This window comes from Myxocyprinus asiaticus, chromosome 29, assembly GCF_019703515.2.
Source record: "Myxocyprinus asiaticus isolate MX2 ecotype Aquarium Trade chromosome 29, UBuf_Myxa_2, whole genome shotgun sequence".
Classification (NCBI taxonomy): domain Eukaryota; kingdom Metazoa; phylum Chordata; class Actinopteri; order Cypriniformes; family Catostomidae; genus Myxocyprinus; species Myxocyprinus asiaticus.
Window position 1 is genome coordinate 10,601,831 of NC_059372.1, and position 26,734 is coordinate 10,628,564.

At 40.3% G+C, this 26,734-nt stretch overlaps 1 protein-coding gene across 2 annotated transcripts; it reads left to right on the top strand.

Annotated features, from left to right (window-relative positions):
* Positions 1-234: 234 nt before the first annotated feature.
* On the top strand, positions 235-26,657 carry dnajc16 (DnaJ (Hsp40) homolog, subfamily C, member 16). 2 transcript variants are annotated; one of them, XM_051661856.1, is made up of 19 exons: positions 235-379; positions 688-953; positions 1,394-1,566; positions 3,205-3,332; positions 8,738-8,972; positions 11,094-11,291; positions 12,591-12,657; positions 12,981-13,311; positions 14,606-14,790; positions 14,869-14,973; positions 15,059-15,217; positions 15,379-15,509; positions 16,071-16,245; positions 16,913-17,095; positions 18,524-18,600; positions 18,684-18,764; positions 18,846-18,929; positions 19,056-19,226; positions 21,329-26,657. In XM_051661856.1, the coding sequence occupies exons 1-19, from the start codon at positions 253-255 to the stop codon at positions 21,735-21,737; spliced, it is 3,285 nt and encodes a 1,094-aa protein (XP_051517816.1). In that variant the 5' UTR covers positions 235-252; the 3' UTR covers positions 21,738-26,657. The 2 variants fall into 2 exon arrangements, with proteins under 2 accessions (XP_051517816.1, XP_051517817.1); XM_051661857.1 differs by lacking the exons at positions 235-379; positions 688-953; positions 1,394-1,566; positions 3,205-3,332; positions 8,738-8,972 and adding an exon at positions 10,262-10,360.
* Positions 26,658-26,734: the final 77 nt, after the last annotated feature.

Below are 26,734 nucleotides of genomic sequence, written 5' to 3' on the forward strand. Positions count from 1 at the left end.
AAATTCGAATTAATCGGAAAAACCTCTGCCGACCTGCCCTAAATGTGACCTGACCCAACCGATACTGTCAAATTAGAAAGCAAAAGTTTCATATATGCTGAAGGCAATGAAAAAAATGGCTTTGTCATGTCTCACTCAACACAATTGTACTAAGGTGTGGTTGTCCAGCTTCATTCTTGCAACAACTAAAAAACACACATACCAACAGTTTGTCACTATTGAGAGTGAGGAACCGAGAGAAGCATCTTCGAAATGAAATCAGGAAAACTTTGTGTGCTCTTTTTTTCCCTATTACCTCTTGTAACAGTTGAAGCAGGACTCTTCGACTTTTTTGATGTGTTTTTTGATAAAGATGATTTACGGCCTTTCGATTGTGAAGGTAAGCAAAGCCTTATCAAGTGTAGCTATTTCAATACTATATTGACTTATATCATTTTTTAATTTCTTTCAAATTTGAGAGGTATGGACCTTATTCAGAATAGTGTAGCCACTTTTCATTTTTGACTGAAATGAAAACGAGGCTATGCGTTGTAGAAATGCAGTCTGTTCAATGGATTGTCCTGGTATCTACTATTATTGATCGTTCAGTTTAAAAAAAAACATTAAATGTGATTAGATGTGATCAGGACCTTTGTTCAGTACATTTTGTCTGCGTGTTTTACTAACTGATGTTGATATTATTGTCAGATTTTGAGAAGGATTTAAGGGAGTCTCTATATGGGCAGCACATTGCACTGGAAACTATACTGAAGGCTGTGTCCTGGTTTATGAGAGATCCAGAACCATCCAAACCACTGGTGCTCTCTTTCCATGGGCCAACAGGAGTGGGAAAAAGTTATGTGTCCAAGATCATCGCAAGGAATATTTTTAAAAAGGGGGAAAAGAGCAACCATGTCCAAACATTCATATCCGATTACCACTTCCCTCACAAAAAAGAAGCAACATTGTACCAAGTAAGTCAAAGTAATTGCTGATGACTGTGTGATTATTATTATTCGTTGTATTGATCAATTGATCTGTCATTACATAATTAGTATCAAATACATAATAAGTGTCAGAATTAGAGGCATCATCACCATCTAGGGCCTCTCAGTTTATGCTCCTGGAGATCTGCCTTCTGGCAAATTTATTTCCAACTCCAGTCAAACACATCCAAACCAGCTAATCAAGGTCTTTGGGTTCACCTGCCAGGTGTGCAAGAGAATGGATTGAACTAAACTCTGCAGGAAGGTAGATCTCCAGGGGTAGGATTGAGCACCCTGATCTGGGCCCTTTGAAGACTTTTTTAAATAGGTAGTAGTACATTGGGACATTTGGGTTGGAATGAATATTAAAAGTTTGAAAGTATTCTTGTAAAATGCATTACATTAATTTGTTCATTCTGTATATGCAGACCCAGCTTAGAGAGTGGATTTATGGAAATGTATCAAGTTTTCCACGCTCCATGTTCATATTTGATGAAATGGACAAGATGAATCCACAGCTGATTGATGCCATAAAACCTTTTCTGGATTACAGTGATGTAGACAAAGTGTCATTCCACAATGCAATCTTCATTTTTATCAGGTGCTGCAGCTTCACTCAAATTTTTGTTCTTTTCAAGGGTGCTACAGGGGCTACGTTTGGAACAGCATACTACAATATTATTCGTACTATTTCTATAGACTGAAAAAATAGCTTTTTAAATTAACTAATTTTTTTAAAGGTAAATGGTTGTACGAAATTGATGTATGTACATTTGACTTTGATATTAATTACCATTAATAACTGTTTATACTCCACGTACTGTAAGCCCCCATAACTTGCCAGGGCCTATATAATTAAATATTCACATGAATAAGAGCCTGTGGCCACTCCCCCAAAAACAGCTCAGCTGAAATAACCATTTTTTTTCTTATTGACTTTGAATAATTGAAATACGTTTATTCAAAACACAGTGAATATGTTTAAAAACAACATAGGCCTACAATTACTGAGTAAAATGAAAATCATTCAAATTAATAAAAAGATCAGAATTTGATACCGTATAATTTACTAAGGGCCAAATCATATTTTTCTATTACTTTTTTAGTTCCAAACATGGCAAGAGATACTGACTATGTTTGGAATGGAACACTAATATTTTAGTACTAAGTACTAACTTTGCAGTAACCACTGCAGTAACTACAGTACTGTATACAGAATAGTGCCAATAATACTTTCTAAAAATAGTAAAGCTGCAACAAAAAGTCAGGCTCTCTCTCTCTCTCTCTCTCTCTCTCTCTCTCTCTCTCCAGTCTGGACTGCCCCCTTTTTATCCCTCTCAGCTCTCACTGCAAAACACAAACATCTGTTAGAGATAATTTCCCACAGGTGCCAATGCTTACCACTTTCATTATCAAATATATTTAGTTTTTCTATTCAACAAATTCAAATGTCTATATATGTATAATATATTATATCTCATTCGTCATTGTCGCACACAAGTCATATACTCAGCACTATGTGTTTCTCCCTAACCATGACTTTTTAGGTGGTGCACGTCCTTCAGCCGTCACAAACAGACAAACATTTTACTGTAACATAATTTGTGTTTTACATGTATTTTACATAAATAGTATTATTTTAGAAATGTGTAACCCAGGGAATGTACTGATTACAAGAATTCAAAATTGAATGCATTAAATAGATTAGAAATAACTAATTACTTTGTAATTAGATTACACCCAACACTGTTGTTGTGGTATTTCATTATTAATTCAGTGAGTTTTGTCCAGTTATCACCCCGAAAATAAATATGGTTATTTTACATTTTAATTTGCATTTAATTCAGTGTGAAATTGTATTAACTTTTGGCAGCCGATCAAATAAGATGTTAAAATATATATTATAAATCATGGTTGAATATAACTCTTATAGGTCAAGTTGAGCACATTGCATTTTAGGATACAGGTCTGTTTTGCATTCTGCACATTTTTGCATATGTCGTAGATCATTTGAGTATTCCATGCTTACAGACATTTTGCATTCTGCAGAAATAGTAAGGGTAGTATGAAGGTATGCTTTTCCAAACATAGCCAGTGTGTCTGGACATCGGTTAAATCATTTGCATTTAATCACCAGTCCTTTCTCAGTCATATACTGCTGTAAGAAGCAGAACAGCAATGAAAGACCTACTCTCTTGAAAAATTGACCCTGTTCATGATAAACTGTGTTTCCATATAGTCATGCACCTGGGAATCTGATTGTCAACATGACTCTAGATTTCCTTAAAGAAGGCAAAGAGAGAAAAGAGATACATGGCCAGGGTCTAGAGACTCAAATCTTTCAACACATCTTGAATGATAAGAACAGTATGTACTAAAACATTCATTAGCACTGTGTCATGTCACAGGTAATGTATATTGGGTATTGTAACACTTCTCAGTGGAAGGAGGAGGCGAGAAGCAGATTTCCTGGTTCAGGTAGGCGTTTTTTTTATTTTCCTCAGTGCAGCACAGACACACTCTCAGGGCTTTACGTTGTTGGAAAACACAGTCTCAAAACATCCACAAACTAGCTTACAAAAATAAACTCTCCAATTTATAATCATAAAAACTTCTGGCTTCATAGTCCGTGCCCAGGCTCTCTCTCTCCTCTAACTGCTGTGTGGCTCTATTTATGCCGCTCTCCCCATGCTCGCTGAAATTAGAGACAGGTGTTAGACATGATTTAACTCAGGTGTAAGCGCCCTTACCGCTTTCTTTCCGGAGAGATGCTTGACCACGCCCCCGCTGCCACATATCCCCACCACCCGACTCAGGCCGGGGCGGCATCCGGCCTGCCTACCACTCCCCCCCCATTCCTGGAAAGGAAGTCGGCGACAGTCATCTGCGCCCCCGGTCTGTGGACCACCTTGAACTTAAACGGCTGAAGAGCCAGATACCAACGGGTGATCCGGGCATTGGTATCTTTCATGCGGTGGAGCCATTGGAGTGGGCCGTGATCGGAACAGAGGGTGAAGGCCTGCCCCAGCAGGTAGTATCGGAGTGTGAGGACCGCCCACTTGATGGCAAGACACTCCTTTTCTACGGTGCTGTACTTAGTTTCCCTTAACGAGAGCTTACGGCTAATGTACAGCACCGGGCGCTCCTCCCCCTCCACCACCTGCGAGAGTACGGCCCCCAGCCCCCTGTCTGAAGCATCTGTCTGTAAAATAAAAGGGAGAGAGAAGTCAGGTGAATGTAAAAGCGGCCCCCCGCAAAGTGCGGCTTTAACTTGCGTGAATGCCTGTTGACACTGCTCCGTCCACTGGACCGGGTCTGGAGCTCCCTTTTTAGTGAGATCAGTTAGCGGGCTGGTGACGTCTGAATAATTAGGAACGAACCTTCTATAATAGCCAGCCAGCCCCAGGAACTGTCTCACCCCCTTTTTGGTCTTGGGTCTCGGGCAGGTCGCAATCGCCGCTGTCTTGTCAATTTGGGGACGCACCTGTCCGTGGCCCAAGTGGAACCCCAGATACCGTACCTCCACCCGTCCAATCGCGCACTTCTTCGGGTTCGCTGTGTGTCCCGCTCGGCGCAGCGATCTCAGAACCGCCCTCAGATGTTGCATATGCCGCTGCCAATCATTGGTATAAATGATGATGTCATCTAAATAGGCAGCGGCGTAAGCTGAATGCGGTCTGAGGATTCGGTCCATGAGACGCTGAAACGTAGCCGGGGCCCCAAACAAACCGAACGGAAGTGTCACAAATTGGTGTAATCCAAACGGTGTGGAGAAGGCGGTTTTCTCACGGGAAATTGGTGTCAAGGGGATCTGCCAAAAACCCTTCGTCAAATCCAATGTCGAATAAAAACGAGCAGTGCCCAACCAATCGAGCAACTCATCAACGCGAGGCATTGGATACGCATCAAATTTAGACATCGCGTTGACTTTTCTATAATCCACACAGAATCGCACAGACCCGTCGCTCTTAGGCACTAGAACAACTGGGCTGGACCAATCGCTGTGGGATTCTTCTATTACCCCCATATCAAGCATAGCATCCAATTCTTCCCGAATGATTTTCTTTTTGTGTTCGGGTAGTCGATAGGGGCGGCTACGTACCACGACCCCCGGCTCGGTCTCAATGTGGTGATGGATGAGGTTTGTACGTCCCGGTAGAGGGGAGAACACATCTGCAAACTCCTGTTGCGACCTAGCAACCTACGCGAGTTGGCTCGGTGAGAGGTGGTCTCCGCAAATGACCGGGGTGAACTGATTATGTTTTGAACTCACCTCCGGTCCGAGCTCCGCCTTCTCGGGAACTAGCGTAGCCAACGTCACGGGAACCGCCTCCCTCCACAATTTCAGGAGATTGAGGTGGTATATTTGACGTGCGCCCCCTCTATCGGTTCGTTTAAACTCATAATTGAGATCTCCCACTCGTCGTATGACCTCAAAGGGTCCTTGCCACTTGGCGAGTAATTTAGAGCTCGATGTGGGAAGCAATACAAGCACTTTATCTCCCGGTGCAAATTCCCTTAGCTGAGTTCCCCTGTCATACAGTCGGCACTGTCGTTCTTGAGCTTGGAGCAAATTCTCCTGTGTTAGCTGCCCCAAAGTGTGGAGTTTTGCTCTAAGATCAAGAACGTACTGAATTTCATTTTTACTGTTTGAAGGTCCCTCCTCCCAGGCCTCTCGCAATACATCAAGCACACCGCGTGGGCGTCGCCCATACAGCATTCGAATGGGGAGAAGCCAGTGGAGGCTTGCGGGACCTCTCGTACTGCAAATAACAGGGGGTCAAGCCATTTATCCCAATTTCTAGCATCATCGTGCACGAACTTACGAATCATGTTTTTGAGGGTTTTATTAAATCGTCCCACCAGGCCATCCGTTTGAGGATGGTACACACTGGTGTGAATAGATTTAATATTTAACAACTCGTACAGTTTGCGTAGTGTCCGTGACATAAACGTTGTGCCCTGATCGGTGAGGATTTCTTTCGGAATCCCCACCTGGGAGATTATTTTGAAGAGTGCCTCCGCAACACTGCGTGCTGAGATGTTGCGAAGAGGCACGGCTTCCGGATATCGCTTTGCATAGTCCACTAGGACCAATACAAAGTGATGTCCGCGTGCTGACCGTTCTAATGGCCCGACGAGGTCCATTCCAATTCTCTCAAAGGGGACCTCGATCAGAGGGAGAGGGTGCAATGGTGCTTTTGGGGTGGCCGGTGAGTTAACCAGCTGGCATTCGCGGCATGCCGCACACCACCTGCGGACATCGCCACCAATGCCCGGCCAATAGAAACGGGCTATTAGACGGTTCAGTGTCTTCCTTTCTCCTAAGTGACCTGCCATGGGATTATAATGAGCCGCCTGGAATACCATTTCCCGATGGCTCCTTGGAATCAAAAGTTAGGTTGTATCCTCTTTGGTCCGAGTATCCTGTGTCACTCTATACAACCGCTCATTTATAATTGCAAAATAGGGGTATGAAAGGGTGACGTCAGGCTGGAGTCGTTGACCATTGATGACTCTCACTTGGTCAAAGTCGTGTTTGAGGGTTTCGTCTCGCGACTGCTCCAAAGGGAAATCCCCCTCAGGGAATTCCCGGAGAAGGGGAGGGGCTGCAGCCTCTCCCCCTCTCTCGTCATTATGACGTGGAGCTGTCGAGGACGGCCCAGCTCCGCCTCCCCTGCCAGAGCATCGCACATCACACATCTCCCTATTTTCGTACAGGACCCATCCACGCAAATTCCCTTTAATAAAGCTCTAAAGTCAGGCCAATCAGTCCCCAAAATCAGCGGATGGGTGAGGCGGGAACTAACCGCGGCCTCCACTCTATGCTTTTTCCCCCAGAATTTAATCGTCAGGGTCACTACCAGATACTTGTGAATATCCCTGTGTACACATTTCACCTTCACCGTTTTAGTTGTGACCACTGCCTCTGGTTGAACCAAGCATTGGTGGATAGTGGTTTGATTACACCCGGTGTCCACCAACGCTTGGTGAGTACCCCCCTTGACACTTACCGGTATCCGGTACGCTCCGGCCCAGTCGGGGGCAGCCTGTGGGAGGTCAGAGACCCGCACCACTGTCCCCAGCTCCATCAGAGGGCACTGATCTTGGAAGTGGCCCGGGTCTCCGCACTTCCGGCAGGCCGGCCCAGGCGCTACGCCCGCACTTGCGTCGGCGGGCGCCCCCCCCGAGGGGTAGAGCAGCGGGGCATTGGAATAGGGAAAGGTGTTGCCTCCCACACCCGGGGAACCATTCTCCGTGGCTGAAGTCCTCCTCGTCTGCATGGGGCAGGAACGGGACCTGGAGAGAGAGCAGAATGAGAGGAGATAGGGGAGGGGAATGAGACAGGGAGAAGAGAGAGAGAGAGGGAGGGCTCTTCCGCCCTCGGGATCGCCGCCATGTGGTCCTCCGCAAGTCGGATAGCTTCCTCCAACGACGCCGGGCAGTGGCACTGGACCCACTCCGCCATCCCTTTTGGCAGTTGACGTATTAATTGCTCCAGTACCACCTGGTCGATGATCGCGTCGACGCCGCGGTCCCCCGCTAGCAACCATCTTCGGCAGGCGTCGCGGAGCCGCTGGGCGAAGGCAAACGGGCGGTCGGAGCTCTCCAACTTCAAGCTCCGGAAGAGTTGACGACTTTCCTCCGGAGGCCAGGAGGCTCGTCGCTGGTAATTGTTGAGCCGCGAGTTGGGCTTCCCCGGACAGTAGCGGTATGAGTTGGGCCGCCCACTGGTCGAGCGGCCAGCCCCAGATCTCGGCGGTGCGTTCAAAGAGATCCAGGAATGCCTCTGGGTTGTCCGCCGCCCCCATCTTTTGTAACGCAGGCAGGGGTAACGGCGTGTGGGTGTCCGGGGTCACGGCTGGGGATGCCTCCTGGCTGAGAAGGCTCCGGATCGCCTGTCGGTCCTCTGCTTGAGCGCGCATGAGCTCCACAAACCGGCGGTCTTGATCTTGCTGGAGCTCAAGCAGGGATTGCTGGTGGCTCCGATGTAAGCCAGCGAGGGCTTGGAGGATCTCCGCCAACTGGGAGGACTCTACGGGGCGACTTCCATCCATCTTCAACCAAACTTTAATCCCGGGTTTCGGCACCAGTGTAAGGGGGTTCAGTGGAAAGGAGGAGGCGAGAACCGGCTTAATAATATAAATAATAATTTAATAAACAATCCAAACAAAACACACAACCAAAAACACACAGCACAGCTGCCTGCAATTCTCTCTCTCTCGAACTGTCGTCCCCGGCCGCCTTTATCCCTCGCGTGCCCCATCAGGCTGATTGGGGACCGGGTGTGTCTCATTCCAGCCCGGCCCCGCCCTCCTCGGCTCTACAGGTATTTTCTTAGGAATTGCTCTTTTATTACATTAATGTACCATATGGTGCCATTCCCACCCATAGTGGGTGAATTCCTCTGTGTTTAATTTGTAACATCCTATATCTTAATATACTGTTCTTGACATAGGTATCCATATTATTGCATTAAATGTATCATTTTTATTGATCTAATTATTCAGATTGAAAATGTATGTAAAAAAGTTTATTTGGCATAAAAGGATGGCACAAAGTACATTTTTATATGATTAGAAAACATATGCCTTCATAAAGATAAAAATGCCCCTGAAAATGAAATCCAGGAGGCAAATATTGCCCCTTAATGGAAATGTTAGTTTCTGACACTGTCCAGTTTCATGCACAGAGAAACATGCCTAAATATAATATTATGTAATATAATACATTATACTGTGATGTGATGTAATATAATGTCTGTTCTGCAGATGGATTTTGGAACTCCAGTCTCTTAGGTCAGCATCTGGTGGATCACTTTATTGCTTTCTTGCCTCTGGAACTGAAGCATGTGCGCCAGTGTGTCCTGGCTGAAATGGCCTACCTGAACATGACTAAAGACTTTGATCTGGCTGACAAAGTGACCAAAGACATTAAATTATTCGCCCCAGAGGAGAACATCTTTGCTGAAAAAGGCTGCAAGTCAATCAGACAGAAGTTGGTGCTGTATGTGACATTAATCATAACTGAATTATAAGTGAAGTCAGGTCACTTAGACTATATCTGTCCCATGACAGATGGCTCACCTATACTTAAATTCAGATATATTAACTAATAACAGAGATGGATTGTTTTACAATCTACATTTGGCTAGACAATCAAACTTTTTTTTTGTCTCAGTGTTGGGGTAGTTACGGCATTTTTCCATTGTAGGGCAGAATAGACTAAAAGCCTTTAGCAGCACCAGTTGTAGCCTATTTTATAATGGATAACAGCTGTTGCTGTATACTGACAAAGAGATAATTACGCTAGACAGAAATATAATACTGGATATTAATGATCCTACATATAAAATGCTGGTATACTAAAAACGATATACTAAAATGCTGTTTTTGTACTTTGGTCTGAAATGTCATCTAGTCTGATCATTTACATTTGCAGAACAGGATAATCTAATGATGCATTTCAAAACAAAAGTTCAAATAGTTCAAATAGAGTTGAAATAAAGGACACACAATTGTATATGCATATGTCACAAGGCAGTTGTAATATAACTGAAGTTGAGCTACCTCACAAACAGTTCATGCATCCTAAAACATGTCACGCTGTCTGTTGAGGAAGAAAAACAAAAAAACAGTTGACTATCACCCAGATTAAAACAAGGAATATTTACAGAAGTGGGAAAAGATTGATCTTACATGTACACACATTCATTCATGGATGACTTCACATGTGAAGAATAGTTAGAAAAGTTTTGTTTAATGTTATTGCACATTGTAAGTGCGAGTTGTTGTTTTTGCTTCTGTGCACTTTGAAAATCTAATAAAAGTAGCCTACTTGTACTTGTTTATGAATGTACCTCCCACTGATAAATAAATAAATAAATAAATAAACATGGCAGTGTAGTATTTACTTCTTGAATGGGAGACCACGCTAAATATAATTTTTGCTTTCCTATTTGCACCAACATCAAAAGAAAAACGCCACTATTATGTTCCTACAACTTTCTAAATGAGGAAAAAATTGAGAGCGATGGATTACAACAGTCAGAAAACAAAAAAGGGCAAAAAAAAAAAAAAAAAAAATATTCCCATCACTCTTTTAGTAGCTCTATTAGAAACCTCATCTCTCGTCTGTGGTAATTCTTAAAATCAATAAATAAATAATTTCCAGAGTAATATATAATGTAAAGTAAATGTTATACATTTACACACACACACACACACACACACAAAAAAATTGCAATAAATACGTTTGCTAGATTTATGCTGCCAAATAAAGCGGAAACGCGTCATCAAAGTCTGTGAAAAGAGTCCCTAATAATGCGTCTGTGTCATTGGTTGTGAACGCGACACTGAGATGGATGGATGAATTACTTTCACCATTAGTTTGGGGTATATTTCTAATTGATCCATGTTTTATTCCCTTTCATATCTTTTTATTTCCTAGCCGTGATAGAAGCATGAGCTAGGCTGGCTAACATGCTAGCTAATGCTGTTTTACGTTCGTCACGTGTCGATTTAAATGCATTCAGTGCACATTTCAATGTTCATTTTCTCTTGGCATTGATTACACATTATGTCGCTTTTCTGAAGTAGGCTCAAAGCTGTCTTGCATGTTTCCCTGACAATAAAATTCCAGCATATTGCATGGCTCATTATTTCATTTGCAGCGTTAATTGCTAATTATTTTATTTTGTTGTAAACCATTAACATTACCAACCATGGCAGCTATGTCATAACATCTTGAGGACCAGGCATTAAATAAAAAAAGGCTGATTTATAATTGTACATACATATAATGTATTCATGTATTTATTATGCCTGTATTTAGTTTTGACATATGTACACATTTGTCTGTTTGAAATGTATGTACACATTTATCTATTAATATTTGTAAACAGGTTTAAAAGTTTTACTCTAAATGTTTATATTATTTTAAATATTTCATGATTAAAACTGTAATAATTTTATCAAGTTTATTCTTTACATTTTATTTCTAGCATGTATTCATGTATAGCACTAATTTATATATAATATATTTATATATTTATTCATTTTTGTTCTTTATTCTAAAATATTTCATGCCGCCTCCATAAAAACCTCTCTAATTGTTTTGGTTCTTCAGTCTCAGTCAGGCAGCAGAACTCATGGTCATGATGAGGATGGTAGTGGCATTGCTCTCTGTACTGATGGTCTGCGTTCTACTGATGCATGCAACGGTGGCCAACACTGGAGAATTTGATCCATATAAGGTTCTTGGTGTCACCAGAAGTGCAAGCCAAGCAGAAATCAAGAAAGTGTACAAACGCCTGGCCAAAGAATGGTGAGAATGGCACTTTATATATATATATATATATATATATATATATATATAAGGACAACTGGCTCTAACAAGGACAGAAAGAGATGTGGAAGGCCAGATGTAAAACTATAAAAGACGATAAGTTCATCAAAGTCTCTAGTTTGAGAAATAGACATCTCACATGTCCTCAGCTGACAGCTTCATTGAATTCTACCCGCTCAACACCAGTTTCATGTACAACAGTAAAGAGAAGACTCAGGGGTGCAGGCCTTATGGGAAGAATTGCAAAGAAAAAGCCACTTTTAAAACAGAAAAACAAAAAGAAAAGGTTAGAGTGGCCAAAGAAACACAGATATTGGACAACAGATAATTGGAAAAGAGTGTTATGGATCTTAACCCCATTGAGCTTTTGTGGGATCAGCTAGACTGTAAGGTGCGTGAGAAGTGCCCGACAAGACAGCCACATCTATGGCAAGTGCTACAGGAAGTGTGGGGTGAAATGTCACCTGAGTATCTGGACAAACTGACAGCTAGAATGCCAAAGACCTGCAAAGCTGTCAGTGCTGCACGTTGAGGATTTTTTGATGAGAATACTTTGAAGTAGTTTAAGAAGTTCTGAACATGTTTTTCAAATTGTAAAAGTATTTTTTCATGTTATTAATGTCCTGACTATACATTGTGATCAGTTGAATGCCACTTTGGTGAATAAAAGTACCAATTTCTTTCCATAAGAGCAAAATCTGTACATTATTCCAAACTTTTGGCCACCAGTGTGTATATGTGTGTATATATATATATATATATATATATATATATATGTACTGTATAACTGAATGTAATGGCGCAATATTTGGTTAGTTTGAGTATGTCAGTATTGGCCGATAGCCATGCTGCCTATATAATTTCTAATATCTACTTACAATTTTTTGTTTTAAAATATTTTAGCTACTTTGAGTAAAATTTTTTAAAATAAATGTTCATTTAACTTCTTGGATGAATCGCTTATGCTGTTGTAATCTTTATTTGTAAGCCGCTTTGAAAAAGAGTGTCTGCAAAATAAATAAATATTTACAATGTAATCATTATTTTGTGCCTACCACCCTTGATATAATTAAACTGTATAACATATATTGTATATTGTATTATTAATCTGTATTATATCGGCCACCATGTTCTATAGTGCCGCCACTGAAAAACCCATCTCAGTCGAATATTAACATCCGTTTTAAAATCTGGACAGTTATTTTATCTGGAAACAGTATGCCTAAACTTGAACAGTACACCGCATGACCACATATCTTCTTTCTTGTCTGCTGCCAGGCATCCTGATAAAAACAAGAATCCAGAGGCAGAAGACATGTTTATCAAGATTACCAAATCGTATGAGGTAATGTAGCTTAAATCCTTTCTGAAAAGACCATCTTAAGCCAACTTATGGTGGTTTGCTGGTCTTAGCTGGTTTGGTTTGTCTTCCAGCCTGACCAAGTTAGTGCTCAGCTGGTCGGCCAGCTGGTCTTCCAACCTGATCAAATGTCAAGTGCCCTAAAACCCTCTAAAACCATCATACCAGACCAGCCTGTCTAGTGGAAACCAACTTGGTGGCCAGGTAAGACCAGCAAATCACCTTAGGCTGTTCTAAGTTGAACATGTTGTTTATCTGCAAACGTGTATCGGAAGTGTGGCTGATCTTTTCTTCATCTTACTCCATAGATATTATCAAATGAGGAGAAGAGAGCCACCTTCGATCGCTATGGACAAACGGATAACACTCATTCCTATGGTCACAGCCATCACAGGTTCCGCCACTTTCACGACAACTTCTTCTTTGACGAATCTTTCTTCCACTTTCCCTTCAACAATAAGGGTGGCCAGGACTTTGCCGGCAGCAAATACACATTGCATTTCAACCAGTATGTGAATGAAGTTGTGCCTGACAGCTTCAAGAGGCCTTACTTGATCAAGATCACCTCGGACTGGTGCCTCAGCTGCATCCATATCGAACCGGTCTGGAAAGAAACTGTGCAGGATTTGGAACCTCTAGGTAAGAGATTGTGATGAAGTAACTGTGTGGGATGGGTCACTATGGTCAAACAACAGAGGTCGTGTAACTATATGTTGTTCTGCCAAATTTGAAAAAGATTCACATTTGCTACTGAGGTTGATGTACAGGTAAGATTAGGGTTTAGATTAGGTTTAGCATTTAGGGTAAGGGTTGGGTTAGGTTTAGGGTGTTAAGGTTAACAGTGTAACTACAGGTGTAATTAAATGCAGGTACTTGATACAATGCAACATCACAAATGTACATAATAAGTGCATTGTGTCAAATGCTTAAGTACATAGTAGTTAAAGACACCTAATATACTGTAAAGTGGATTTTTTACTAAATATATTTTTCAGTTATGATATTTTTAGTGGCGGTGCTTTAATTAGCATGCTGTGATTTAGTTGTTAGACTGTCTTGTCAAGTTAAATAAAGTCCAGCTTTTAAAAATGCATTTAAAGACCCCCTGCATTCTATTCCAGCGCTCCATCTAGCTGAACACAAGAAAGAACTTGTGCTATGTAATCGCCCTGACAAAATGCATCTGATTGGGTTTCAATGATCTCAAAACCATCCTAATATACAGGGCTTCCTTAAGACCTATTAGTCTGTGACTCCAGTCAGGCTTCCTAAGCAACCAATTGGCCCGGTTGCTAGGGTGGGTAGAGTCACGTTGGGTTAACTTCCTCTTGGTCGCTATAATGTGGCTCTGGCTCTCGGTGGGGCGCGTGGTGAGTTGTGCGTGGATGCCGCGGAGAATAGCGAGAAGCCTCCACGCATGCTAGGTCTCTGCGGTAATGCACGCAACAAGCCACGTGATGGTAAAAATGGTAAATGGTCTGCACTTATATAGTGCTTTTTTAACCTTAGTGGTTCCAAAGCGCTTTACACTGACACATTCACCCATTCACGCACACACACCAATGACGGCAGATTGATAAGATGTGCGAATTGACGGTGTCAGACGCGGAGGCAACTGAGATTCGTCCTCAGCCACCCGGATTGAGGCGAGTCACTACGCTACCACGAGGACCTAGAGCGCATTGGGAATTGGGAGAAAAGGGGAGAACCTATTAGTCGACTTGTTGTTCATGCAACCCATCGTGTAATCGGTTTCGAAAATGTGTGGTTTTGCACATTCCTAGTTTGGTAGCATTTCTAATAATGCTTGTCATATACTATTTAATGAAAAAACTTTGATTGGTTTGGAATCATTTTTCTTGCCTGAGTTGCTTTCAAAGTAGTTTGTAAAGTTGACTACTCAAAATAAAGGTTATTTCTCACCCATCTCCAGGTATTGGAATCGGTGTGGTTGATGTTGGTTATGAACGCCGTTTAGCTAATCACTTGGGTGCACATCAAACTCCGTCCATTCTTGGTGTTGTCAATAGCAAAGTGACTTTTTTCCACTATGCTGTTGTAAAGGAGCACCTGATGCAGTTCGTGGAAGACTTGTTGCCACAGAGACTGGTCGAAAAGGTTAGTGAATCTCATCACAAGTCTCTATTCAGGTACTTCTGCTATGGTCTCAAACTTCTTATCAAATGGCTTTCTTAGGTAACAGACAAAAACAACCAAGAGTTTCTGAAGAGATGGCATGAGCTGAACAAGCCACATGTTCTTCTGTTTGACCAAGTGCCTTCGGTTCCTCTACTTTATAAGGTAGCATAGGTTAATAACCACCTAGATTTGCCCATGCCCTTCCAATGCATCAGTGGCTGATTGTTTGTCTATTACTTTCCTATAGTTAACAGCATTTGCCTATAAGGATTATGTGCAGTTTGGATATGTGGATCAGGGCCTTTCTGAAACCGCTGACCTGCTCAAAAGGTTCAACATCAACACCTATGCCCCTACTATGCTTGTCTTCAAAGAGGATGTAGAAAAGCCTGCAGATATTATACAGGTAGACCTATTGTTGATCACATACAATAGATTGACTCAAACAAAGGTCTGATTTTAAAGGTATTCAATGGTTAAAAAAGGGTGGAGGTTAGGGATAGGTTTTGTTCCTGGACCAACAAAAGTGATTGCCTTTGACTTTTGATTCGCCATTTGCTCCCCCAGGCTAAAGGGATGAAGAAACAGATAATAGATGAGTTCATCTCCAACAACAAGTTTCTTCTAGCCCCTCGTCTGGTGAACCAGAATCTGTTTGATGAGCTTTGTCCTGTCAAACAGTTCCATCGACGCAGGAAGTAAGATATATTGGAGAATTTACACGTGGTAGAGTTAAAGAGATATTTCACCCAAAAAAGTAAATTCTTCCATCATTTACTCACCCTCATGTTGTTCCAAACCCATCAATGACTTTCTTTCTTGGAATAAATGGAGAAAATTTGAAGAATTGTACTGGTAATTTTTTTTATGCAATTACATTGAATGGGAACTGAGGCTCTTAAACTTCTAAGTACACAAAAGCACCTTAAAAGTAGTCCATACGACTCGTCTACTGTATTCCAAGTCGTCTGAAGTCATCCGATAGCTTTGTTTAAGGAACATATTGAAATTGTAAGTCATATGGACTATGTCTATGATACTTTTATGGTGCTTTTTTCCTTCTTTTTAGGTTTACATGGAAAAAATGACCAGTACAAAATGTTCTTCTTTTGTTTTCAACAGAAGAATGGAAGTCATATGGGTTTGGAACAACATGAGGGTGAGTAAATGTTGACAGAATTTTTATTTTAGGGTTAACTCTCCATTTAAGATGGTGCAACAGGTTGAAGAGTATCTCTCCTGCAATGTCTTTTTCCCAGATATTGTGTTCTGCTAATTACTGGTGAAGAAGAGTCCTTTGCCACAGGAAATGAAGCCTTCCTCTCTCTAGCCTCTGCCAATACTAATGACGTGCTCCGGTTTGCATACATCTACCAGCGACATCAGCAGCCACTATGTGACATTCTCTTAAAAAACAACGATGGCCCACCACAGGTAGACATTATCTTCTGCATTTAAATGGATAGTTTACCCAAAAATGCAAATTATATGATATAATTTATGTCGTTCCAAACCAGTATGACTTCATTTCTTCCGTGGAACACAAACTAACTTTGCAAAATGTCCGGAATGCTCTTTTTTCCCTAATAAAGACTGGGCTGTTAAGATCCAAAAAGAAGGTAACCATCACCATTGACATATCATTAAAGTTATTTTGAATTATTTGAATCCATATGATAGTAAATGACAAAAAATGAAGCTGTCATTCACTGAAAATCTTCCCCTTCATTGTAGCTATTAAATCTTATTCAATTAAAATATGCCACATCAAGACATGACACGAGAATCAATGAATTTGTGCATGAATCGAGCGAGTGCACAAAATTGAGAGCTATTATTAGCAAATAATGAGCTAAATATAATGGACCAATTTTATGGTGCTTTTTTGTCATTTTTGGAGCTAGACAGCCCCAGTCCTCATTATGGAAAAAAAAACACTATAGATATTCTGCAAAATGTCTTCCACAAAAAATGACATGTAGGTTTTGAAAGCATGAGTGTGAGTAAATGGTGACAGAATTTCCATTTGTATATGAGCTATTCCTTTAATGTGTAGTTTCACACTGAATTGAGCCCACAGTTTTGTGTGTGTATTGAGCAGGTGGTGATTTTGGAGAGGCGTAACAGTGCTGGTAAAGTCCTCTATAAGCCAGTTTTGGGAGGATGGAATGGCAGTAAGGAAGACAAACACAAGCTCTTGGAGGAACTAGAAAGACTGCAGAAAGATCCATCCATCCTCAACTATGATGCCATCCTGCCTGAGCTCAACAATGAATTTGCATCTGTGAGTCTCTTAAGAGTTTGCTTTTTATGGAGTGTCTTTAAATGAGAAATTAGCACTGACCTATATACATTTCTCAGCAGAGTTAGGACTGGGACTGAGTGATATCGTAAAAAAAAAAAAAAAAAAAAAAAACAATTCTGCTTTTTGAACACATTTGATATATATATCTTGATATGTACTTTGAAAAGGGTTTTAAAGGGTGATTTTTTTTTTAATTTACCAAACAGCACTTGTTGCTGAGTTGGCTAAAAAGATTTAAAGGAATAATTCACCCAAAAATGAAAAATTCTCTCATCATTTACTCATCCTCATGCCATCCTAGATGTGTATGACTTTCTTTTTTCTGCTGAACACAAACAAAGATTTTTAGAAGAATATTTCAGCTCTTTTGGTCCATTCAATGTAAGTGAATCACATAAAGGCAGCATAAAAGTAATCCATAAGACTCCAGTGGTTTAATCCATGTTTTCTGAAGTGTTCCAATCGGTTTTTTTACTACAAATCTTCACTTTCACCAGCTCTCCTGTTCACAAGAGGACAGAGTTCTTTTTTTCTTGGCGATTCGCATTCTTCGTCCATATCACCGCCTACTGGGCATGGAGAAGAAATAAATCAAAGGGATGTATAATCATATTTGCACAACAGCCCAGTAGGTGATAATCGACAAAAAACAAAAGAGAAAAACCTCTTGTGAACATGCATAAGAGGGCTGTTTGAAAATAGATTTATAGTAAAAAAAAAAAAAAAAGGACTTAAATATTGATCTGTATCTCACCCTATCATATCGCTTCAGAAGATATGGATTAAACCACTGGAGTCTTATGGATTACTTTTATGTTGCCTTTATGTGCTTTTTGCAGCTTTAAAGTTTTGGCCACCATTCACTTGCATTGTACGGACCTACAGAGCTGAGATATTCTTCTAAAAATCTTTGTTTGTGTTCTTCAGAAGAAAGAAAGTCATACACAGCTGAGATGGCATGAGTAAATAAAGGGAATTTTCATTTTTGGGTAAACTATTTCTTTAATGCTAGTATAGTAAATTACAGAAAAAATTTAATTAAAACTCACTATATTAACAGAAAGAAGAGGAAAAATATTTTTTATTTATATGCACAAATATAGCAATACGTAATAATAATACAATATAATACTTGTTAAATCGGTTTTGAACCTGCTCAAAGGAACTGATTAACACAAATGAGTCAAATTTCCCAACTCTATCAACATTAATTGTGCATTAGAATCATTGTGATATTCATATTGAAAATATCATGAATATTGATATAATGTCTGGCCCTTGTTAGAACCACACAAGCATTTGTCCCACATCCCAAAAATTTGGGGAATAAATAGTGTCATGTGCATGTGTTTAAATTCCTAGCTTTGCTTGAATGCAACTGAGTTGTGTAAATTTGTCCAATTTTAGATGTTTTTAATCAGATGGATTTACACAGCATATGACTTCTTGTCTGAAATTATTGATGATCTTCTTCACAGTAACTGGTAAGATGATGAAACAGCAATTGTATTTATAATATTTGAATATTTTACATTCTGTGTTAAAGCTGATTTTCTGTCTCATGCAGGCGTGAGATGATGCCCCTTTTGTCTTTGATATTCTCCGCACTCTTCATTTTATTTGGCACTGTAATAATTCAGGCTTTCAGGTAAGACTTTTTCCCGTTTGTAATGCTAATATCTCTTTTGGTAATGCAAAGAATTTCACAAACCACTGTTTGCAATTTCAGTGATTCAAGTGAGGAAAAACAGCCCAAAGCAAAAGAGTCATCCAAGTGTGAGAATGATTCACCAAGCACCTCTAACACATCCAGGTCTTTCCTCAGTATTTCTTGTAATAATGAGTACAAATATTCCACAAAGTACTTCATGTATTTATGTTCTGTAATGTACCTACAGTATGAACTGTAAGATCACTATCTTTTATCTTTCTCCAACAGTCGCCCACCAAGGAAGAGCTTTGTGGAGGTGACAGAGTTGACTGATATCACATACACCAGTAACCTGGTGAAGCTGAGGCCAGGTCATATCAATGTGGTTCTGGTTCTTAGTGATGCAACCAAGAACATCCTGCTTAGCAAGTTTGCCAAAGAGGTTTATTCATTCACTGGGTGAGTCTACATGTGTCTCATCATTGCCATATTATGAAGTTATGCTGTGTAAAAAGACATTTACTGTACATGTGTACAAAAAACATGAAACAAAGCCAGTCATCTCTGGAACTTGGCTAACAAATTGCTTGATGTTTATAAAAAACATTTTTAAAATCAGGTCCAAAGACTAGTTGCTTATCCACAGTTGCCTGATTCTAGGGCTGTGCCAATACAATTATATATGGCTGTATATTATTTCTAACTAAACCAGATTCATCCGTGCAGAAGAGCAGTGCTGAAGCACAATTTACAATAAAAAAACCTAAACAATGTTTCTCTGCAAGTAAAGGCCTTTGCACAACAGAGGCGCCGCAATAATTTGAAATGAATCGCCAACGAATGGCTCTTTCACATTAATAGTGAGGCGAATGATCGCCTATAGCACATTCACACCTTTACAATAGGTAGTCTAATCGACAAGAAATTTTACCCCAATTTGGTAGGTGGCACAAAGCCCCTTCGGCCATCACGGATGAGAAGAACTACCATGGAATGACAAAACAAAAGACAAGCAAGGGATTTACTTCTAGCGAGCCGATAAAAAAGTAAAACGCATATTGTTACAAGCTGCAGCCACAATGACAAGTGTGTTGTTGATTTGCTCAATGAGAACATTTACATTACATTTATGCATTTGGCAGATGCTTTTATCCAAAGCGACTTACAGTGCCCTTATTACAGGGACAATCCCCCTGGAGCAACCTGGAGTTAAGTGCCTTGCTCAAGGACACAATGGTGGTGGCTGTGGGGATTGAACCAACAACCTTTTGCTTACCAGTTCAGTGCTTTAGTCCACTACGCCACCACCACTCCTGGTAGAGAAAGAAAACATTTAAGACACTTGAGACATTAGGAACACATGTACACCTACATATTCATGTGATTATCTAATCAGCCAATTGTGTAGCAATCAGGAGATCCATTTAATGTTCACATCAACCATCAGAATGGGGAAAAATGTGATTTGGACCGTGGCATGATTGTTGCTGCCAGACAGGCTGGTTTGAGTATTTCTGTAACTGCTGATCTCCTGGGATTTTCACACACAACAGTTTCTAGAGTTTACTCAGAATGGTCGCAAAAACAAAAAAACATCCGGTGAGCAGCAGTTCTGCAGATGGAAATACCTTGATGTCTTGACTTGCTGATGAAAGAGGTTACGGCAGAAAGACTACGGTAACTCAGATAACCACTCTTGTACAATTGTAGTGAGCAGAATAGCATCTCAGAATGCACAACACGTCAAACCTTGAGGCAGATGGGCTACAACAGCAGAAGAACACGTCTGGCACTTTTATTTTTATTTATTTATTTTTTCCTCCCCTTTTTCTCCCCAATTTGGAATGCCCAATTCCCAATGCGCTCTAAGTCCTCATGGTGGCGTAGTGACTCGCCTCAATCCGGGTGGCGGAGGATGAATCTCAGTTGCCTCCGCGTCTGAGACCGTCAACCCGTGCATCTTATCACGTGGCTTGTTGAGCACGTTACCGCGGAGACATAGCGTGTGTGGAGGCTTCAAGCCATCCATCGCGGCATCCACACACAACTCGCCACACACCCCACCGAGAGCAAACCACATTATAGCGACCACAAGGAGGTTACCCCATGTGACTCTACCCTCCCTAGCAACCGGGCCAATTTGGTTGATTAGGAGACCTGGCCCCCCACTTCTGGCACTTTATTAAGACCATAGTGTTCCTAATGAAGTGCTCAGTGAGTGTATATTCAGAATTTTAAAATTTAATGTCCTCACCAATAAAAACATGTTGCTCTGAAATATGTTTTCTTTTAGCCAAATGGTCAGTTTGTGATGTGTCAATCTTGTATTAGTCACACAAAATTTCTCAGCATAAGCTGAGTGCAAAGTGTTCTGTTACTACGTCTTAATAGTTGCAATCCTACTATGCTATTGTGATGCATTGCAGTGTATTCAATTGTGACATGTATCACGCCCTATATCGTCTCATGAGGTAATTGCGACACCCAAACCTACCTGATCATCTCCTCTTTTGCATCATTTCAGTTTTACATGCATGAACAATATTTTCCCTCCTTTGTAGGAGCTTGACACTACACTTCTCCTTCCTAAATGTGGATAAACATAACGAATGGATGGCAGCCGTACTGGAGTACGCCCAGGATGCCATGCAGATCGACATGGATGAAGACGATTTGGCCAGCCGTAAAGTAGACTACACAGGCTATGTCCTGGCCCTAAACGGCCACAAGAAATACCTGTGTCTTTTCAAGCCAGTCTACACAGGTGAAGACCTGGAAAGCAAACAGGAGGAGGAAGAAGGAGGTTCGAGGTCCAGAAAGGGCATGACACGGTCTCGGTCCACAACTCTTCAAATCCACCACAAACTGGACCGACTTGGGCTTTGGATGGAGCGACTGATGGAAGGGACCCTGCCCAGGTACTACGTCCCAGCCTGGCCAGGACTGGATAAGATAACGGTCAATAAATAGAGTATGATGGGAGCTGGTATGCTTTTGATAAAGCCAATAACACCTCTAGTTTAATTAGAAAGACTGAAGTTCTCTTGATGCACGACCAGGTGTGATGCTGCAAATAGCTCAACTGTACTTGTGATGAACTGTGATGTTCGTAAAACGAATTTACGTAATAAGATTTCACAAAAGGCCTCTCTGTGGAAGGGTTAAATTTACATAAACATTTTTCAGACACATCCAAAGCGACTTTAGGCCAAAGTATACTTCGGTTTTCCACGTGCTGTTACGTATCGCACACTGTGAGCCTAATGCAAATTTTGCACCTGCTGTTAACTGTAATAAAGAGAATCGCAAAGCAGTCGTTTTGTGGGCCTCTGTATGGGCTCTCAAAAGAGTGTATTTTTAATGGCTAAGCACTTGACCGTGAGCGAGACGTAACAGCACGTGGAAGAACAAAGTATACCCTGGACTTTAAACATTTTCTCAGTTTGTGCATTCCTTGGGAGTCAAACCCGTGACCTTGGCCAGTGCACTGTTCTATCTGTTAAACTAGAGGAACACGGTACAGCTAAAAGTTGCTCTGCACATAGCTGTTATTGTCATCCTTATTTGAGTTGTGAAAGGATGAATAACCATTCCTGCAAATTTTATGGCATTTGAGGGACTTGAAATTACACTGACACTGTTAATGACTTCATGGAAACATTTTTACGTCATCCAACCGCAGTGCTGTTGGCCAGTTTAGCTGCTCTAATGGAGGCCTTTACAATCAGTTTGGGTCTTCAGTATTTATTTCAGAATGCTGTTGGGTGAAAGCAAGTATATTTATACAGCTGGCCTAGCTTTTAGTTTCATATCTTATGCTTTAAAAATGTGTCTGTTCTACGCATATTTTGAACACCGCTAGTTCAAAAATAGTCTTCAAAATGTAGCATAACTTGATCACTGTAGAAAAATTTGCTCAAACACTGTTTAGTCTTAAAGGTACACTCAGTAATTTTTTAATGTAGCATCTTGGGCTTACACTGACACCTAGCGGCTTGGATGCAGCATTATTCAAACTTAGTAGTTTTGAGTTATTGTCGCCAATGTAGAAATTCACAGCCAGTCATGATTCATTTAATCCCTGAGTGAAAGTGTCAAATAACAGGGCGGTTACTGAGATTAAGCGAGTAGTATTCGACTGGTCATGTGATTCATGGACCCTCTCCATGTAGAATAAAACAGCTTTTATAAGGTTACCGATATCACTGGAGTCTTCATCTCATGCCTGTGCTTGCAGTTTTATACATGTTTCAAAATATCAATTAATTTCTTTAGAAGTAAAACTTTTTAAATGAGGAAAAAATTACTGAGTTCACCTTTACCTAGGTTTACTCATAACAATGCTGTGAATTTTTGTTTCACAAATTGTATTTCCCTATTTTAACCCCTCAATTATGGGCTGCACAATTAATTTACAAGTACAGCTGCCACAGTGAACTAATTGTGAGTATAAAGTATCAATTATAGCAGTCCATGTAGGTCTACTCATGATGTGTCAAAATGTTAGACTTAATTTTCTATTTAACGTGTGTTTTTGCGTCGGTTGAGCATTGTAACCAATCACAAGTCTGTTGCTTGCTTCTGTGTATAATTTATTTGAAAATTTTAAGTTTTGTGTCTTCATGTACTGATAAATATAAAGTAATGAAGTAAATCAGAAGCACTTGTTTTAGATGTGTAGCCTACATAAAAAAAAAAAAAAAAAAAAAATGCATGCAGTTGATCTGCCCAAAATAAGTATTTTAATGTAAATTGAATTAATCAAAATTACAATGTCATGTAAAATAATCGGCAATTGTTATTTATATATTCATAATCGTGCAGTCCTACACTATCAAGAAAGTGCAATATTATAACTTTGCTTTAAATATCTGACTTATAAGCTGTTTGTTTTAAAATAATTAGGTGAAATTATTAACTCTACACGATGTTTTCAACTAAAAACGGAAAACTTTTTATGCGTTTTGGCTGTTCGTTTACACATGAATTTGTGAAAACGATCAAAAATGCGCATGCGTATTACGTGTTCAGTCTATAGGCATGCACGTGATTACTTCAAAACAATGCTTGGAAGAATGCTTATGTATGCAGGCTCGTAGTGTTTCTTTACAAAGTGACCGCCAACTACTGGCCTGGCATGCATAATACAGTGTTTTTAGTCATTTTCGCGGATCCGTGTGAACGGGGATCGTTTTGACAGTGTTGTCATCTGTACGCGAAACTTTTCAAAAACGCAAAGGAAAAACGTTTCTGTTTTTAGTACATCGTTGTCCTGTAAACGTACCCTATGGCTACGTCCACAGTAATCCGGATACATTTGAAAATGACGTTTTCATTTTCGAAATGCTCTCCGTCCACACTGACGCTTTCGAACATTTTCCAAAAGTTGCTCCTCCACACTAAAAATAGCCATTCCATGTACAGTCTTAAACGTTATTGTCCTCATGTTCTGTCACCAGACAGCAATTCCAAGTAAACTTCCTGTTGCCTTTGAAGGAATGCAATGTGAAGTTTGTACAAAGTAACATTATCTTTAACAATGCTATCAAAGTGAATAGCAGGCACAACAACATCGCTATAACACTGGCCGCCATCTTGAATGTTTTGGGTTGAATGGCTCACATGACTGCGTCACATGACAACAAATACGTCATAGTTTTCAAATATCTCCATTTTCTCTGTTCACCCTAAAACACAAAGACAGTGTTTTAAAATGTATACACTTGGGAGAGCATTTTCAAAAAGCTCAGTTTTCACTGTCAAAAACGCTGTCTCAGTGTACGTTAAGAAAACGTTAGTGTGGACATGGCCTAAAAGTAACAAAAAACCTAATTCTAAGATATATATATATATATATATATATATATATATATATATATATATATATATATATATATGGTGGCGCGGTTACTCACCTCAATCCGGGTGGCGGAGGACAAATCTCAGTTGCCTCCGCTTCTGAGACAATCCACGCATCTTATCACGTGGCACATTGTGCATGACTCCGTGGAGACTCACAGCATGTGGAGGCTCATGCTACTCTCCATGATCCACGCACAACTTACCATGTGCCCCATTGAGAGCGAGAACCACTAATTGCGACCACGAGGAGGTTACCCCATGTGACTCTACCCTCCCTAGCAACTGGGCCAATTTGGTTGCTTAGGAAACCTGGCTGGAGTCAGTCAGCACACCCTGGATTCGAAGGGGTGGTAGTCAGTGTCAATACTCACTGAGCTACCCAGGCCCCTAAGATAAAATATTTAATTGAAATGTCTCTAAAATATTTTGAGACATTTATTCAATTTATTAGAACCATATATTAGTTAATCTTCGAAAAAAATACCAAAATTTGAAATATTTTTTTATTTACAAATGATGGTGAAAAATAGTACCTCTGTCATCTTAATTTTCAAGAATTTATTCAGATATATCCTTTGTTTGAAAAGGTAACTTTAAAAATTTAGGTTTTTAAATGTGTTATCAAAAAGATATAAAGCAGGGTATCTCAACCTTGTGCCCACTGCGTCCCAGCTTCTTTTTTTTTTTTAATGCCAGTCATCCATGACCCACCAAGAAAACAGATATGATCAGTTCTGCTGTCACTGTCAATTTATAACTCCATGAGTGTTCAACATCACACACACCTGAGATACTACATTCCAAAACAAGAGAGATATATCCACTATTATTTCCAAAACTGCTCCAGTGAGAAGTCATAAAGATTTTGTTCACCCTCTTTAGTGTTTTGTGGTGAAGTAACACATATCACTAATTAACATTTGCGTGAAGGCATCTCAACGCCGTTATTGCAGGATAAACTGTTATTTTTTCCTGCTATGACTGTTTTCATGACAAACAAATATCTCTGTTAAGCTGTTCAGACGAGTTTGACAGATTCGCGCTGATGAGTGACTCTCAGGTGAAATTGAGAGCGTGAATTCTTGATTGACAGACCGCACACATACTGTTTCTATGAACGCACCCGCTGACGCACAGCCACTCTCATTAAACATCAGCTGTCTGTGCTCAGTTTTTGCAGTTTATTTCCCTCACTAACTGTGCTGTGCTTCAGCCATTCAGAGAGCTACCATGAGCCCTTTGATAAAGGATCACCTCGATTGAATTCATGCACATTTGATAGGCTATTGATAAATATATTTTTTATGATGAATGCGTGCCACGTGTTGAGTAGTGCTGCTAGTGCATGCAACGGTTTCTGGCATTTATGGATTATTGTGATTGGACAGCTAATAATTAACATTAGAGAAATGCAGCCTCTTACTTGCGGTCATTTACATAAACCTTGAGATATTAACACAATTTGACAATAGAGGTCACTGTTGCCCCAAACAATGCAAATGTACAGTTCTATCCTTCTAATTGGTAATTTGTACTCATGACAGAAAAGATCTCATGACCCAGCAAAATTGGGTTGCGACCCAGTGGTTGAGAAACCCTGATATAAAGCATCCGTAATTAGATTTTATTTAGTCACTTCATTCTGTTGTTGCGCACCACCGTGTCAAATTTCTTGACATCTTCCACACCCGATGAAGTAGAAACTGTTACACAAGCACAGCTTCACAGCAATACCTGTAGAATAGGAACCGGCCCTTCCTGTGTGTTAGTCACAAGGTGTAAATAGTTACATAGTCCAACTGATGTGTAAAAATATCAAATGCGTTTGTGAAACGCTGAAAATACATTTCAATATTTGATCACCCAAAAATGAGAATTCTCAACAAATAGTACCAGAGTTCTTTTGTAACGTACAGTACTAATTACTACATTTCATTTTTTCATTGGAGTTGACGTGCTGTGGCATGCTAGACATTTTCTCGACAGTACATAGAGAATAACTTATATACAGCAACTAATCTGAAGTTTTGTTTCTATGCATTCCAAGCAGAATATGTTATATAGTCATTCATGTGAGATGTTTCATCATGTTGGCTATCACAGAT

Bases quoted from the DNA above. Each gene is read 5' to 3' on its own strand.
- dnajc16 (XM_051661856.1), top strand. From the start codon at position 253: ATGAAATCAGGAAAACTTTGTGTGCTCTTTTTTTCCCTATTACCTCTT. The intron at 1,567-3,204 runs GTGCTGCAGCTT...GTTTCCATATAG, and splicing joins GCAATCTTCATTTTTATCAG to TCATGCACCTGGGAATCTGA. The intron at 14,791-14,868 runs GTTAGTGAATCT...TGGCTTTCTTAG, and splicing joins CACAGAGACTGGTCGAAAAG to GTAACAGACAAAAACAACCA.